Source organism: Capra hircus, chromosome 11 (assembly GCF_001704415.2).
Source record: "Capra hircus breed San Clemente chromosome 11, ASM170441v1, whole genome shotgun sequence".
In the NCBI taxonomy this organism is placed as follows: Eukaryota; Metazoa; Chordata; class Mammalia; order Artiodactyla; family Bovidae; genus Capra; species Capra hircus.
Window position 1 is genome coordinate 93200474 of NC_030818.1, and position 18925 is coordinate 93219398.

At 40.8% G+C, this 18925-nt stretch overlaps 1 protein-coding gene across 1 annotated transcript; it reads right to left on the reverse strand.

The window, feature by feature from the left end:
- On the reverse strand, positions 2025-2966 carry LOC108637118 (olfactory receptor 1J4-like). Its single transcript, XM_018054784.1, has one exon. The coding sequence runs from the start codon at positions 2964-2966 to the stop codon at positions 2025-2027; it is 942 nt and encodes a 313-aa protein (XP_017910273.1).

Consider the following 18925-nt stretch of genomic DNA (forward strand, 5'->3'; position numbering starts at 1 on the left):
TGGACGAACCTATACAGTTGGGCTAGATAACCTTCAGAGGAGTCTGTAAGCTGAAACACTCTAGTCATGCCCAAGAATTTTTATTGCCTTGGAGCTGCACGTTTATTCCTTCTCCGGGAGAAACGGTTATGGGGGAGAGCCCCCCGTAAAGTCAGAGGTGTAGGTGAGAGCATAAAACAGACTCTGGTTTTGGGGTTAGATGCTCGGAAACAGGGGGTTTCCTGAGGCTTGATCACGCCTTTGCGTATGCCAAGCCTCCTTCCTCATGACATTTGCCATGAGCAGAGTTCCTCACGCTGGCCACCAGCAGTAGGTAATATTTTCTTAAATAGGACACAAAAGTCATGAACACTAAAAGGAAAGATAGAATCTTGATTTCATAAAAATAAAATGCATTTGCTCCTCCAAAGAACTTTTTTTATAAGTTGTTGGACTATAGTTGCTTAACAATGTTTTGTTATTTTCTGATCTCAGTAAAATGAATTTGCCATACGTCAAGGCTATGGTTTTTCCACTGGTCATGTATGGATGTGAGAGCTGGACTGTGAAGAAAGCTGAGTGCCAAAGAATTGATGCTTTTGAACTGTGGTGTTGGAGAAGACTCTTGAGAGTCCCTTGGACTGCAAGGAGATCCAACCAGTCCATCCTAAAGAAGATCAGTCCTGGGTGTTCATTGCCAGGACTGATGCTGAAGCTGAAACTCCAATACTTTGGCCACCTCGTGTGAAGAGCTGACTCATTGGAAAAGACCCTGATGCTGGAAGGGATTGGGGGCAGGAGGAGAAGGGGATGACAGAGGATGAGATGGCTGGATGGCATCACTGACTCGATGGACATGGGTTTGGGTAAACTCCGGGAGTTGGTGATGGACAGGGAGGCCTGGCATGTTGCAGTTCACAGGGTCGCAAAGAGTCAGATACGACTGAGCGACTGAACTGAACTGAACTGAACTGAGACATATGTATGCCCCTCTTTTTAAAATCTCCTTCCCATTTAGGTCACCGCAGAGCTTTGAGTAGAGTTCGCTGTGCTATGCAGCACATTCTCATCTGTCATCTATTTTGTGCACAGCAGGAGATGTCCACTGACAGAGGGATGGATACAGAAGGTGTGGCACACACGTGCAGTGGAGCACTACACAGCCGCGAGCAAAACAAGACTGTGCCACTGCGGGACGTGCACGGGTCTACATGGTGTCCGGGTCGGACACACAGAGTGAAAAAAGTCAGAAAAAGAAAACTAAATATTTCATCTTAATGTCTACGTACGGAATCTAGAAAAATGGTAGTGATGAACCGATTTGACAGGCAAGAATAGAGAGGCAGACATAGAGAATGCATTTCTGCACACTGTTGGAGGAGTAGTTGTTGTTACAGTTGCTAAGTCTCGTCTGACTGTTTGCAAGCCTGTGGACTGCAGCACACCATTCTCCCCTGTCCTTCACAGAGTTTGCTCAGGGGGAAGGAGAGGGTGGGAAAAACTAAGAGAGTACCATTGACATACATACACTACCATGTGTAAATTAGATTGCTAATGAGAAACTGCTCCATAGCACAGGAAACGCAGTGTGGTACTCTGTGATGACCTAGAGGGCTGCAAAGCATGGGGAGGGTTGGAGGGAGGATGAAGAGAGAGAGAATATACATATACTTAGAGCTTATTCATGTTGCTGCATAGCAAAAACCAACAAAATATTGTAAAGCAATTATCCTCCAATTAAAAATAAATAAATAATCAAATACATTTTAAAATAGAAATAAATTCTGAGGAAATAAGAGGAGAGACATAAGTACTACCAGCTATATAAATTCTCAGCCTATTAGACAAGATCAAAAATCAAGAACATGAACTCAAAATTCCAAATTTATGCTAATGAACTGTTAGGAAATAGACAATAATTGTAAATGAATGCAATTCAACTATCAAACATTAACTGAGTATTCATTCCATGCTGGGATCTAATCTAGGGATATAGGAGCTAAGGTTTTGTGAACACACATGGCTGTTATAAAGACGAGCAAATGTCATTGAGACAAGACTTTTGCCCTGTGCAAGAGTCTCTCCAGGGCCCCCTTCATGTCCCTGTTCCTTAGGCTATAAATGAAGGGGTTCAGCAGTGGAGTGACCACTGTGTACATCACAGAGGCAATGGTGCTCTTGTCCCTGGAGGTATTGGATGAGGGGAAAAAATACAGTCCAATAATTGTTCCATAATACAGAGACACCACAGAGAGGTGGGAGCCACATGTGGACAATGCTTTGCAGATCCCCTTGGTGGAGGGGACCTTCAGGATGGTGGCCCCAATGCATCCATAAGAGGTCAGGACACATGTTAATGGGAGGATGATGACGACCACTCCTACTGTGAAAATGGCCAGCTCATTGAGGGATGTGTCTGAGCAGGAGAGCTTCAGCAGGGCATCAAGGTCACAGAAGAAATGGGGGATGCTGTGGTCAGCACAAAAGGACAGCTGGGTCAGGAGGAGCGTGTGACACAGGGCACTGGCACAGGAGAGAATCCAGGACACAGTTACAAGTAAGGTGCACAGCCCCTGTCCCATGACGGTGCTGTAGTGGAGAGGGTGGCAGATGGCCACATACCGATCATAGGCCATCGAGGTGAGCAGGAAATCATCCAGACCAGTAAAAAAGAGGAAGAAATACATCTGTGTTACACATCCTGCATAGGGGATGGATTGATCCTGAGTCTGCATGTTTATCAGCATTTTAGGGATGGTGACAGATGAAAAGGAGACGTCAGTGAGGGCCAAGTGGCTGAGGAAGAAGTACATGGGGGTGTGGAGGCGAGGGTCCAGCCTGATGAGCAGGAGGATGAGCAGGTTGCCCAGCACCGTGGTCAGGTACACGCCCAGGAACAGGGTGAAGAACACGCCCTGCTGCTCTGGCCGGATGGGGAGCGCCCGGAGGAGGAACTCAGACACGCTGCTATTTTCCTCCCTCTTCATGCTCCTCTCCTGTCTGCTGTGAACAAAAGGATAGTAAAGTAGCACATTTTCACTACAGAGGCAGAAAATAAGGAGTCCTTTCTGCTGGTGAATGTCAGTGTCTGCCTGCATTGCCATGTCCCTGCAAAACCCTTAAATGTATGGCGTTACCATGTGAAACAGGGAATTTACCAACCAAGAAGAGGTTTGATACAGAACAGAAACTGGCTCCGTGGCATTTTTCCATCATCTAGGAGAGGGGCCATCTCTAAGTCATAATTTGCAGCTGTGTCTTTTCAACAAAGAGAAAATGTCACAGCATCTTAGCAGAGGGATAGATAGTAAGTTAAAATCTCCCTCATTTCTGTTCTGTTTCTGTACATTTAAGAACAATCCTATGGTTTGACTTTCAGATTGTGACAAAATGATTTTTCTGAAATCTGACTTTAAAATCCTTTCCTAAGTAAAGTATAGGGAGGAAGTTTCAACAATAAATTCTCACAGGGAAGTGGATCAAAAATACATTGCCAAAGTTTAAATTATGTATAAAGGCTGAAGAGAAAAGAATCATATCTCTTGATTGAACTCAGAGGGTCGTATACCTCAGCCTTGCAATATCACTGCTTTACAAAGTAAAAATATTACTGTCAGTCACATATTTTTTTTTACTAGTACTCATATTTATCATTATCTAATCTTCTCTTGATCCAACAAACTCTCCTGGCCTCATGAATAGGCATACCCATAATAAAAAGAGTTGTTATCAAGAGTCAAAGTGGTAAGCCATGATATGCCTTCTCCCCTTGTCTTTAGGTACTAGCATGAGAACTGACATAAATAAGACCACTAGTGTACATACATACATACATACACACACACACACACAAACACACCTGCTATAGGGAAAGGAAACCAGCTACACTCTGAACTTTATGCTAAAGTGATTTGGCTGCTGAGAGTAAGGACAGGTTTCTCAGTTTCTCTGTAGGACACCTGGAGACCAGGTGTAGCCAATTCTGTGGTCCTGAACCTCTTACCAGCATCAGAGAGAAAAAATCCATGAGCCTTGGAGTTCGTCTCCAAGGAGTTCATCTCCAAGTTCAGAATGGAGTGTGAACACTATCATCTGCCCAACAGGGAGAAGACTCAAGGGAACAGACCCCAAACTCCTGGTTAGAGACATGCATTAAACAAAGATTAATTGCTCAGTTTTCTTCTTACTCTCTCCAAGACAGATGCCCTCGGGAAGCCGTTCCTAAACTTTGATGTGCCACAGAATCCCCTAGGGAGCTTGTTAAAGTTGCAGATCCCAGCCCCACCTCCAGTGATGCTCTTTCTTGAACTCTGCAGCCAGGGAATTCTGATGCACATGGTCCTAAGGGCAGATTTTGAGGAAACATTGTCCTTAGGAAGAACATCATGGTGATGCCCTGTGGATATGAGCCCCCCAAAAGATGTAAAAGACCTTCTTACCCTTCCTTTAATGTTTCCCTGAATTAAGTCATAGCCTGGTATGTGAGCAGGGATTTATTTTCCAACTGGAAATTCCCTTTTGATTTTCTGCTTTTATTTTTTTTTTTTTTTCATGCTTAATTTTTAAACTTTATTTATTTTTTTTTTTTAAATTTTTTTTTTTTTTTAAATTTTAAAATCTTAAATTCTTACATGCGTTCCCAAACATGAACCCCCCTCCCACCTCCCTCCCCCCAACATCTCTCTGGGTCATCCCCATGCACCTGCCCCAAGCAAGCTGCACCCTACGTCAGACATGGACTGGCGATTCAATTCTTACATGACAGTATACATGTTAGAATTCCCATTCTCCCAAATCGTCCCACCCTCTCCCTCTCCCTCTGAGTCCAAAAGTCCGTTATACACATCTGTGTCTTTTTTCCTGTCTTGCATACAGGGTCGTCATTGCCATCTTCCTAAATTCCATATATATGTGTTAGTATACTGTATTGGTGTTTTTCTTTCTGGCTTACTTCACTCTGTATAATTGGCTCCAGTTTCATCCATCTCATCAGAACTGATTCAAATGAATTCTTTTTAACGGCTGAGTAATACTCCATTGTGTATATGTACCACAGCTTTCTTATCCATTCATCTGCTGATGGACATCTAGGTTGTTTCCATGTCCTGGCTATTATAAACAGTGCTGCGATGAACATTGGGGTACATGTGTCTCTTTCAATTCTGGTTTCCTCCGTGTGTATGCCCAGCAGTGGGATTGCTGGGTCATAAGGTAGTTCTATTTGCAATTTTTTAAGGAATCTCCACACTGTTCTCCATAGTGGCTGTACTAGTTTGCATTCCCACCAACAGTGTAGGAGGGTTCCCTTTTCTCCACACCCTCTCCAGCGTTTATTGCTTGCAGATTTTTGGATCGCAGCCATTCTGACTGGTGTGAAGTGGTACCTCATTGTGGTTTTGATTTGCATTTCTCTAATAATGAGTGATGTTGAGCATCTTTTCATGTGTTTGTTAGCCATCCGTATGTCTTCTTTGGAGAAATGTCTATTTAGTTCTTTGGCCCATTTTTTGATTGGGTCGTTTATTTTTCTGGAATTGAGCTGCATAAGTTGCTTGTATATTTTTGAGATTAGTTGTTTGTCAGTTGTTTCATTTGCTATTATTTTCTCCCATTCAGAAGGCTGTCTTTTCACCTTGCTTATATTTTCCTTTGTTGTACAGAAGCTTTTAATTTTAATTAGATCCCATTTGTTTATTTTTGCTTTTATTTCCAGAATTCTGGGAGGTGGATCATAGAGGATCCTGCTGTGATTTATGTCTGAGAGTGTTTTGCCTATGTTCTCCTCTAGGAGTTTTATAGTTTCTGATCTTACATTTAGATCTTTAATCCATTTTGAGTTTATTTTTGTGTACGGTGTTAGAAAGTGATCTAGTTTCATTCTTTTACAAGTGGTTGACCAGTTTTCCCAGCACCACTTGTTAAAGAGATCAAAAAAGAAATCAAAATATGCATAGAAACTAATGAAAATGATTTTCTGCTTTTAAAATTAATTCTTCTTCATGATGGAAACCCAAATACAATAACATAGATACGAATGGAAAGAAGTACATCAAAGAACTTCACCCTTCCGTTATTCATTTATCCTTCTAAAGTGGATTTTATTCAAGAAATTCTATATTTACATAAATGGGATTTATTTTATATGGTATTTTATAGCTTTCTTTCCCTATAAGAATATATTGCAATAATATTTGCATGTCTACTTCTATGCATATAAACATAAAGAATACATATAACATCAACATGTCAATCTACTTAAAATTTAAAAATTTTAGCTGCACTCTTGCTGAATAGTTCTGATGAACCAACTCATTGCAAAAGACACTGATGCTGGGAAAGATTGAGGGCAGGAAGTGAAACGGGTGACAGAGGACTAGATGGTTGGATGGCATCACCAACTCAATGGACATGAAAAGTGAAAGCAAGTGAAAGCCCTCAGTCATGTCCAACTCTTTGTGACGCCATGGACTATAGCCCGCCAGGTTCCTCTGTCCATGGAATTCTCCAGGCAAGAATACTAGAGTGGGTAGCCGTTGCCTTCTCCAGGGGATCTTCCCAACCCAGGTATTGACCCAAGTGCCCTGCATTACAGGTGAATTTTTCACCATCTGAGCCACCAGGGAAGTGCAAGAACACTGGAGTGGGTATCCTATCCCTTCTCCAGTGGATCTTCCTGACCTAGGAGTTGAACGGGTGTCTCCTGCATTGCAGGCAGATTCTTTACCAGCTGAGCTACCAGGGAAGAGTTTGAGCAACTGTAGGAGGTGGTGAAGGATAGGGAAACCTGGCATGCTGCAGTCCATGGAGTCACAAAGAGTTGGACACAACTTAATGACTAAACAACAACAAAATTGTTGAATTAACTCAGTGATTCTTTAATAAAAAATCTTGAATTCTTTAATAAAGTTAAACCTTACTAAATATTATACAATGCCTTGAAATCTTCTCTGTGTCAGTTTTCTGATCAAGGTTACTTTCACATCTCCAAAGCTTCCAGTTTTACAGGCTCCATTATCATGATTCCCCCATGCCCGTGAGGAACTTCATGCTCCTTTGAAAACAGAAGAACCTAACTTTGAAATGTCCAGGAAAAATACATGAAGAATGGAAGATTAAATTGAAATCTGTGAAAAGAGAGGTAATAAAGCCAGACTGTCTTCATTCACCTAAGGGATTGCTTAAGTCAGAGCTTATAGAATGAAATAAACAAACAGTAAAGTAATTTGCTATTGTAATATTCTATACATGTATCAAATATCAAACTCCTTCCAACATTTTGATTTCCGTCTTTACACCCAAACAGACTAGAGCTGGGGACATACCACAGACTTAAATGTCACTCCAGATGCTGGTTACATATTGCTTAGTCTTACGTTTATGTATAAAGTTGGTAAAGATATTACATTTTGCATAGCACCAGCACACACACAAATGACACCATAGAAGAACTGGGATAAAAACCAATGCTAAAAAAGACATATACCTAATAAGATAACAATAGAGATAAAATGAACAAGTAAGAAATAAACTTATCTTTAAAAAGGCAGAAAAAGAGGGAAAAGAAAACAAAAAAGAATCTCCCTCCAAATCGGTTTGCATTAAGTGATTTTGCAAGGTAGCAGGATTACAAAGCTGATGAACAAAACCCCAAAATCAATGGCACTTTATATCCTAGCATGGAGAATTGAAAAGTTTTAATATGCTATTTATAACAGTATAAAAACTGAAAAATACATATGGATGAATTTACCAAAATACCTGCAATACTAGTACATTAAAAAGCACAAAATATTTATGGTGAAATAAAGAGGATGAAAATAGAGATATACCTTGCACACAGACTGGATAATTCAATATTATCATAGAGCTGGTTCTCTCCCCCACTTGACCTACAAGGTCAATGCCATCAAAGCCAAAAACATTAGCAGCCTACTTTTTGAAGATACTTCTTAATTTTACACAGACATGAAAGGGAAACCATAATAATTTAAAATGAGAAAAAAAACTGCCAGACTTACTTTACCTAATTTCAAAACTTTTATAATCCATAGCAAGGAAAATAATAATATTGATGTGAGAATGGGAATATAGATCAATAGAACAGTGAATAATTTTGAAATCAGTCAATACAGACAAGGTCAATTAATAGTTTATGAATGCACCAAGGCAATTTCATGTGGCAAGGATATTGTTTCAGAAAATGATGTCAGCGTGATTCAGTATCAATATGTCTTAAGTGAACATGGACTTTTGGCTGCACTACATGCAAAACATAACTTGAAACGGAGTAATTGTGTAAAACCTATAAGTATAAAACCATGGTGTAAGCAACATTTCCGTAGATAAGACACAGAAGTCATGAACTCTTAAAAAAAAAAGTAATCTTGACTTTGTAATAATAAAATGCATCTGCAATTCAAAAGAAACTCTTCTTTAAAAATTTTTATTGGCATATAATTACAATGTTTATTAGTTTCTGCTCTTGAGGAAAGTGAATTAGCCATACGTATACAATTCTGTTGTTGTTCAGTTGATCAGTCATGATCAACTCTTTGCGACCCGATGGACTGCAGCATGCTAGGCTTTCCTGTCCCTTACTATCTCCCAGAGCTTGCTCAAACTCATGTCCACTGAGTCAATGATGCCATCCAACCATCTCATCCTCTGTTGTTCCATTCACCTGCCTTCAATCTTTCCCAGCATCAAGGTCTTTTCCAATGAGTCAACTCTTCATATTAGGTGGCCAAAGTATTGGAGCTTCAGCATCAGTCCTTCCAATGATTATTCAGGATTGATTTCCTTTAGGATGGACTGGTTGGATCTCCTTGCAGTCCAAGGGACTCTCAAGAGTCTTCTCCAACACCACAGTTCAAAAGTGTCAATTCTTTGGCTCAGCTTTCTTTATGGTCCAACTCTCACATCCATGTATGACTACTGGAAAAACCATAGCTTTGGATGGATCTTTGTTGGCAAAGTAATGTCTCTGCTTTTTAATATGCTGTCTAGGCTGGTCATAGCTTTTCTTCCAAGGAGTAAGGGTCTTTTAATTTCCTGGCTGCAATCACCACCTGCAGTGATTTTTGAGCCCAAGAAAATAAAGTCTGTTTTGGTTTCCACTGTTTTCCCATCTGTTTGCCATGTAGTGGTGGGACCGAACGCCATGATCTTGGTTTTTTGCATGTTGAATTTTAAGTCAGCTTTTTCACTTTCCTTTTTCACCTTCATCAAGAGGCTCTTTAGTTCCTCTTGGTTTTCTGCCATAAGGGTGGTGTCATCTACACATCTGAGGTTATTGATATTCCTCTTGGCAATGTTGATTCCAGCTTGTGCTTCATCCATACTGGCATTTCTCATGATGTACTCTGCATAGAAGTTAAATAAGCAGGGTGACAATAAACAGCCTTGAGGTACTCCTTTCCCAATTTGGAGCCAGTCCATTTTTCCAAGTCCAGTTCTAAATGTTACCTCTTGACCTGCATTCAGGTTTCTCAGGAGGCAGGTCAGGTGGTCTGGTATTCCCATCTCTTGAAGAACTTTCCAAAGCTTGTTGTGATCCACACAGTCAAAGGCCTTAGCGCAGTCAAAGAAACAGAAAAGAAAGTAGAAAGAAAGTGAAGTCGCTCAGACATGTACGACTCTATGAGACCCTGTGGACTGTAGCCTATCAGGTTCCTATGTCCATGGGATTCTCCAAGCAAGAATATTGGAGTGGGTTGCCATTTCCTTTTCCAGGGGATCTTCCTGACCCAGGGATCAAACCCGGGTCTCCCACATTGCAGGCAGACGCTTTACTCTCTGAGCCACCAGGGAATGAAGCAGAAGTAGATATTTTTCTGGAATTCTCTTGCTTTTTCTATGATTGAACGGATGTTGGCAATGTGATCTCTGGTTCCTCTGCAGTTTCTAAATCCAGTTTGAACATTTTTAAGTTCTTGGTTTACATACTGTTGAACCAATCTAGCTTGGAGAATCTTGAGAATTACTTTGCTAGCATGTGAAATGAGTGCAACTGTGCAGTTGTTTGAAAATTCTTTGACATTGCCCTTCTTTGGAATTGGAATTAAAACGGACATTTTCCATTCCTATGGCCATTGCTGAGTTTTCCAAATTTGCTGGTATATGGAGCTCAGCACTTTAACAGCGTCATCTTTTAGGATTTGAAATAACTCAGCTGGAATTCCATCACCTCCACTAGCTTTGTTTGTAGTGATGCTTCCTAAGACCCACTTGACTTTGCACTCCAAGATGTCTGGCTCTAGGTAAGTGACCACACCATCATGGTTATCTGGGTTATTCAGATTTTTTTGTATAGTTCTCTTGTGTATTCTTGTCATCTCTTCTGAATATCTTCTTCTTCAGTTAAGTCCATACCATTTGTGTTCTTTATTGTGCCCATCTTGGTATGACATGTTCCATTGGTATTTCTAATTTTCTTGAAGAGATCTCTAGTCTTTCCCATTCTGTAGTTTTCCTCTATTTCTTTGCATTGTTTACTTAGGAAGGCTTTATTATCTCTCAGTGCTCTTCTATTTAATATATGGTAGTATTTAACACCATACTTGGAGAAGGCAATGGCATCCCACTCCAGGACTCTTGCCTGGAAAATCCCATGGGCGGAGGAGCCTGGTGGGCTGCAGTCCATGGGGTCGTGAAGAGTCAGACACTACTGAGAGACTTCACTTTCACTTTCATGCATTGGAGAAGGAAATGGCAACCCACTCCAGTGTTATTGCCTGAAGAGTCCCAGGGATGGTGGAGCCTGGTGGGCTGCCGTCTATGGGGTCGCACAGAGTCGGACATGACTGAAATGACTTAGCAGCAGCAACCCATTACTGATGCTGCTGCTGCTGCTAAGCCACTTCAGTTGTCTCTGACTCTGTGTAACCCCATAGACGGCAGCCCACCAGGCTCTTCTGTCCATGGGATTTTCCAGGCAAGAACACTGGAGTAGGGTGCCATCGCCTTCTCCCAACACACAACACTGCTATGTATTAAAATACAACAATTTAATGTAACACTACTATATTTTATTTTATTATTTTTTAATATGTCCAACCTTGTTTTTCTTTTTTAATATAAATTTATTTATTTTAATTGGAGGTTAATTACTTTACGATATTGTATTGGTTTTGCCATACATCAACATGAATCCGCCACAGGTATACACGTGTTCCCCATCCTGAACCCCTCTCCCTCCTCCCTCCCCATTTAAATATAACAGTTTAGCACAGGGAGCTGTACAGCACAGAGAACTCTTCTCAACGCTCTGCGGTGGATTTCCTTTCCATTTAGGTCACCACGGAGCACTGAGAAGAGTTCCCTCTGCTATACAGTAAGTTCTCACTAGTTATCTTTATAATACATAGTACTAAATGTCTGGTTGCTTTTTTTGTTTTTTGATCTCTGATTCTTCTGCCTTTTCTAAACCCAGCATGGACATCTGGAAGTTCTCAGTTCATGTAATGCTGAAGCCTAGCATGCAGGTTTTTGAGAATAATCTTACTAGCATGGGAAATGAGAACAAATGCCTGGTGGTTTGAAAGGAAAGGAGTAAGACAAGGTTGCTTATTGTCACCCTGTTTATTTAACTTATGGGCTGAGCACACCATGAGAAATGCCGGCTGGATGAGTTATATGCTAGAATCAAGATTTGTGGGAGAAACATCAATAATTTCAGATAGGAGGATGATACCACTCTAATGGCAGAAAATGAAAAGAAACAAAAAGAACCTCTTGATGAAGGTGAAGGAGGAGAGTGAAAAACCAGATGAAATCTAAATATTAAAAAAAACTAAGATCAAGATTGCCTGGAGAAATATCAATAACCTCAGATATGCAGATGACATCACCCTTATGGCAGAAACTGAAGAGGAACTAAAAAGCCTCTTGAAGAAAGTGAAAGAGGAGAGTGAAAAAGTTGGCTTAAAGCTCGATATTCAGAAAATTAAAATCATGGCATCTGGACCCATCACTTCATGACAAATAGATGGGGAAACAGTGGAAACCATGTCAGACTTTATTTTGGGGGGGCTCCAAAATTGCTGCAGATAGTGACTGCAGCCATGAAATTAAAAGACGCTTATTACTTGGAAGGAAAGTTATGACCAACCTAGATAGCATATTGAAAAGCAGAGATACTACCTTGCCAACAAAGGTCTGTCTAGTCAAGGTTATGGTTTTTCCAGTAGTCATGTATGGATGTGAGAGTTGGACTGTGAAGAAAGCTGAGGGCTAAGAATTGATGCTTTTGAACTGTGGTGTTGGAGAAGACTCTTGAGAGTCCCTTGGACTGCAACCAGTCCATTCTAAAGGAGATCAGTCCTGGGTGTTCATTGGAAGGACTGATGTTGAAGCTGAAACTCCAGTACTTTGGCCACCTCATGAGAAGAGTTGACTCATTGGAAAAGACTCTGATGCTGGGAGGGATTGAGGGCAGAAGGAGAAGGGGACGACAGAGGATGAGATGGCTGGATGGCATCACTGACTTGATGGACATAAGTTTGAGTGAACTCTGGGAGTTGGTGATGGACAGGGAAGCCTGGCATGCTGCGATTCATGGGGTTGCAAAGAGTCAGACATGACTGAGCAACTGAACTGAACTGAACTGAATATTCCATTGTGTATATGTACCACATCTTTGTCCATTCATCTGTTGATGGACATCTAGGGTGCTTCCATGTTCTAGCTATTGTAAATAGTGCTGCAGTGAACACTGGGGGTACATATGTCTTTTTCAATTTTGGTTTCCCTTGGGTATATGCCTAGGAGTGGGATTGCTGGGTCATGTGGTGGTTTTATTCCTAGTTTTTTAAGGAATCTCCATACCACCTTCCATAGTGGCTGTATCAATTTACATTCCCACTAACAGTTATGTGCCACATTTTTATCTATTCCTCTGTCATATACGTTTACTGTTGTTGTCGTTCAGTTGCCCAGTCATGTCTGACTCTTCGTGACCCCATGGACTGCAGCATGTCAGGCCTCCCTGTCTCTCACTATCTCCTGGAGTTTTCCAGAGTTCATGTCCATTGCATCAGTGATGCTATTGAAACATCTTACCCTTGTCTCACTCTTCTCCTTCTGCCTTCAGTCTTTCTCAGCATCAGGGTCTTTTCCAGTGAGCTAGCTGTTCACATCCGGTGACCAAAGCATTGGAGCTTTTTTCACTCTCCTCTCTCACTTTCATCAAGAGGCTTTTTAGCTGCTCTTCACTTTCTGCCATAAGAATGGTGTCATCTGCATATCTGAGGTTATTGATATTTCTCCCAGCAATCTTGATTCCAGCTTGTATTTCTTCCAGTCCAGTGTTTCTCATGATGTACTCTGCATAGAAGTTAAATAAGCAGGGTGACAATATACAGCCTTGACACACTCCTTTTCCTATTTGAAACCAGTCTGTTGTTTCATGTCCAGTTGTAACTGTTGCTTCCTGACCTGCATACAGGTTTCTGCAAGCAGGTCAGGTGGTCTGGTATTCCCATCTCTTTCAGAATTTTCCACAGTCTATTGTGATCCACACAGTCAAAGGCTTTGGCATGGTCAATAAAGCAGAAATAGATGTTTTTCTGGACCTCTCTTGCTTTTTCCATGATCCAGTGGATGTTGGCAATTTGACCTTTGGTTCCTCTGCCTTTTCTAAAACCAGCTTGAACATCTGGAAGTTCATGGTTCACGTATTGCTGAAGCCTGGCTTGGAGAATTTTGAGCATTACTTTACTAGCGTGTGAGATGAGTGCAATTGTGCAGTAGTTTGAGTATTCTTTGGCATTGCTTTTCTTTGGGATTGGAATGAAAACTGAACTTTTCCAGTCCTGTGGCCACTGCTGAGTTTTCCAAATTTGCTGGCATATTGAGTGCAGCACTTTCACAGAATCATCTTTCAGGATTTGAAATAACTCAACTGGAATTCCATCACCTCCACTAGCTTTGTTCCTAATGATGCTTTCTAAGGCCCACTTGACTTCACATTCCAGGATGTCTGGCTCTAGATTAGTGATCACACCATCATGATTATCTGGGTCGTGAAGCTCTTTTCTGTATAGTTCTTCTGTGACTTCCCTGGTGGCTCAGATGGTAAAGCGTCTGTCTACAATGCAGGAGACCTGGGTTCGAGCCCTGGATTGGGAAGATCCCCTGGAGAAGGAAATGGCAATCCACTCCAGTACTGTTGCCTGGAAAATCCCATGGACAAAGGAGCCTGGTACACTACAGTCTATGGGTCGCAAAGAGTTGGACACAACTGAGCAACTTCACTTCACTTCACTTCTGTGTATTCTTGCCACCTCTTCTTAATATCTTCTGCTTTGGTTAGGTCCATACCATTTCTGTCCTTTATCGAGCCCATCTTTGCATGAAATGTTCCCTTGGTATCTCTAATTTTCTTTTTTTTTAATTTTTTTTTATTTTTTTATTTTTATTTTTTTTATTTTTTAAATTTTAAAATCTTTAATTCTTACATGCGTTCCCAAACATGAACCCCCCTCCCACCTCCCTCCCCACAGCATCTCTCTGGGTCATCCCCATGCACCAGCCCCAAGCATGCTGCACCCTACGTCAGACATGGACTGGCGATTCAATTCTTACATGACAGTATACATGTTAGAATTCCCATTCTACCAAATCATCCCACCCTCTCCCTCTCCCTCGGAGTCCAAAAGTCCGTTATACACATCTGTGTCTTTTTTCCCTGTCTTGCATACAGGGTCGTCATTGCCATCTTCTTAAATTCCATATATATGTGTTAGTATACTGTATTGGTGTTTTTCTTTCTGGCTTACTTCACTCTGTATAATTGGCTCCAGTTTCATCCATCTCATCAGAACTGATTCAAATGAATTCTTTTTAACGGCTGAGTAATACTCCATTGTGTATATGTACCACAGCTTTCTTATCCATTCATCTGCTGATGGACATCTAGGTTGTTTCCATGTCCTGGCTATTATAAACAGTGCTGCGATGAACATTGGGGTACATGTGTCTCTTTCAATTCTGGTTTCCTCGGTGTGTATGCCCAGAAGTGGGATTGCTGGGTCATAAGGTAGTTCTATTTGCAATTTTTTAAGGAATCTCCACACTGTTCTCCATAGTGGCTGTACTAGTTTGCATTCCCACCTACAGTGTAGGAGGGTTCCCTTTTCTCCACACCCTCTCCAGCATTTATTGCTTGCAGATTTTTGGATTGCAGACATTCTGACTGGTGTGAAGTGGTACCTCATTGTGGTTTTGATTTGCATTTCTCTAATAATGAGTGATGTTGAGCATCTTTTCATGTGTTTGTTAGCCATCTGTATGTCTTCTTTGGAGAAATGTCTGTTTAGTTCTTTGGCCCATTTTTTGATTGGGTCGTTTATTTTTCTGGAATTGAGCTGCAGAAGTTGCTTGTATATTTTTGAGATTAGTTGTTTGTCAGTTGCTTCATTTGCTATTATTTTCTCCCATTCAGAAGGCTATCTTTTCACCTTGCTTATAATTTCCTTTGTTGCGCAGAAGCTTTTAATTTTAATTAGATCCCATTTGTTTATTTTTGCTTTTATTTTCAGAATTCTGGGAGGTGGATCATAGAGGATCCTGCTGTGATTTATGTCGGAGAGTGTTTTGCCTATGTTCTCCTCTAGGAGTTTTATAGTTTCTGATCTTACATTTAGATCTTTAATCCATTTTGAGTTTATTTTTGTGTGCGGTGTTAGAAAGTGATCTAGTTTCATTCTTTTACAAGTGGTTGACCAGTTTTCCCAGCACCACTTGTTAAAGAGATTGTCTTTACTCCATTGTATATTCTTGCCTCCTTTGTCAAAGATAAGGTGTCCATATGTGTGTGGATTTATCTCTGGGCTTTCTATTTTGTTCCATTGATCTATATGTCTGTCTTTGTGCCAATACCATACTGTCTTGATGACTGTGGCTTTGTAGTAGAGCCTGAAGTCAGGCCTTTCCCATTCTGTTGTTTGCCTCTATTTCTTTGGATTGATCACTGAAGAAGGCTTTCTTATGTCTCCTTGCTATTCTCTGGAACTCTGCATTCAGATGCTTATATCTTTCCTTTTCTCCTTTGCTTTTTGCTTCTCTTCTTTTCATGGATATTTGTAAGGCCTCCCCAGGCAGTCATTTTGCTTTTTTGCATTTCTTTTCCATGGGGATGGTCTTGATCCTTGTCTCCTGTACAATGTCACGAACTTCTGTCCATAGTTCATCAGGCACTCTGTCTGTCAGATCTAGTCCCTTAAATTTATTTCTCACTTCCACTGTATAATCATAAGGGATTTTATTTAGGTCATACCCGAATGGTCTAGAAGTTTTCTCCACCTTCTTCAATTTAAGTCTGAATTTGGCAATAAGGAGTTCTGATCTGAGCCACAGTCAGCTCTCGGTCTTGTTTTCGCTGACTGTATAGAGTTTCTCCATCTTTGGCTGCAAAGAATATAATCAATCTGATTTCAGTGTTAACCACCTGGTGATGTCCACATGTAGAGTCTTCTCTTGTGTTGTTGGAAGAGAGTGTTTTTTATGACCAGTGCATTCTCTTGACAAAACTCTGTTAGCCTTTGCCCTGCTTCATTCCGTACTTCAAGGCCAAATTTGCCTGTTATTCCAGGTGTTTCTTGACTTCCTTTTTTTGCATTCCAGTCCCCTATAATGAAAAGGACATCTTTTTTGGGTGTTAGCTCTAAAAAGTCTTGTAGGTCTTCATAGAACCGTTCAACTTCAGCTTCTTCAGTGTTACTGGTTGGGGCATAGGCTTGGATTACCTTGATATTGAATGGTTTGCCCTGGAACGAACAGAGACCACTCTGTCGTTTTAGAGATTGCATGCAAGTACTGCATTTCGAACTCTTTTGTTAACCATGATGGCTACTCCATTTCTTCTGAGGGATTCCTGCCCGCAGTAGTAGATATGATGATGATCTGAGTTAAATTCACTCATTCCAGTCCCTTTTAGTTTGTTGATTCCTAAAATGTCAGTGTTCACTCTTGCCATCTCCTGTTTGACCACTTCCAATTTGTCTTGATTCATGGACCTAACATTCCAGGTTCCTATGCAATAAATATTGCTCTTTACAGCATCGGACCTTGCTTCTATCACCAGTCACATCCATAACTGGGTATTGTTTTTGCTTTGGCTCCATCCCTTCATTCTTTTTTTTTTTTTTTAATTTAAACACATTACTAAAACTCCATCAAATTTTATTATAAATGAACAATATTTTCCATATTATGACAAGTCTTGTCATTTTCCTTCAACCAGACATTATTTAAATTTAGAACCTTGTGATTCTTACACGTTAATAACACCACCCACTTACCTATGTCTTCTGGAGTTATTTCTCCACTGATCTCCGGTAGCATATTGGGCACCTACCGACCCAGGGAGTTCCCCTTTCTGTAGCCTATCATTTTAACTTTTCATACTGTTCATGGGGTTCTCAAGGCAAGAATATTGAAGTGGTTTGCCATTCCCTTCTCCAGTGGACCACATTCTGTCAGACCTCTCCATCATGACCCTCCCATCTTGGATGGCCCCCCCACAGCATGGCTTAGCTTTTTGAGTTAGACAAGGCTGTGGTCCATGTGATTAGATTGGCTAGTTTTCTGTGATTTTGGTTTCAGTGTGTCTGCCCTCTGATGCCCTCTCACAACACCTACCATCTTACTTGGGTTTCTCTTACCTTGGACGTGGGGTATCTCTTCACGGCTGCTCCAGCAAAGCACAGCCACTGCTCCTTACCTTGGATGAGGGGTATCTCCTCACTGCCACCCCTCCTGACCTTCGACGTGGAGTAGCTCCTCTCACCCCTCCTTGCCCATGCAGCCACCGCTCCTTGGACATAGGGTTGCTCTTCTCAACCGCCTCCCCTGACCTCGGACATGGGGTAGCTCCTCTCAGCCAGTAATGGAATATTACTCAGCCATAAAAAGAAACACAGTTGAGTCAGTTCTAATGAGGTGGATGAACCTAGAGCGTATTATACAGAGTGAAGTAAGTCATAAAGAGAAAGATAAATATCACATACTAATGCATATATATGGAATCTAGAAAGATGGTACCAAAAATTTATTTGCAGGGCAGCAATGGAGAAACAGACATGGAGAACAGATTTATGGACATGGGGAGAGGGGAGATGGGAGGAGAGGATTTGAGGTATGAAGATGTGGCAGATATACACAATAGAATATTACACATCCAAAAAATGGATCAAATTGTGCCATTTTCTGAGACATAGACTGACCTACAGACTGTAATATAGAGTGAAGTAAGTCAGAAAGAGAAAAAATATATCATATGCTAATGCATATATATGGAATCTGGAAAACAGTACTGATGAACCTATTTCTAGGTCAGGAATAGAGATGCTAACAGATGCAGAGAACAGACCTATGGACACACCAGGGAAGGAGAGGGTGGCACAAATTGGGATATTAGGATTGACACATATACACTACCATGTGTAACATAGACAGCTAGTGGGAAGCAGCTATATAACACAGGGAACTTAGCTCAGTGACTGTGATGACCTAGATGGGTGAGAAGGCTGGGTGCTGAGAGGCAGACTCAAGAGGGAGGGAATACATGTATACTTACAGCTGATTCGTGTTGCTGTACATCAGAACCGACACAACATTCTAAAGCAATTATCCTCCATGTAAAGTAAAAACAATAAAATAAAATCTGAAAAAAAGAAAAATAAATAAAATACAAAATTAAATAAAATATGTAAATGAGAGGAGAAACATAAGTACTGCCAGCTGTGCAATTTCTCAGTTTAATACACAAAATTTATAATCAAGAATATCAACTCAAAATTAACAATTTATGCCAATGAATTGTAAGGAAGTAGACAATAACTGTCATAGGATGCAATCCAAGTTATAAAATATTAACTGAGAATTTATTCCATGCCAGGATCTGGGGTTCTGTTAACACATGTGCCTGTTATAAGATGAGCAAATG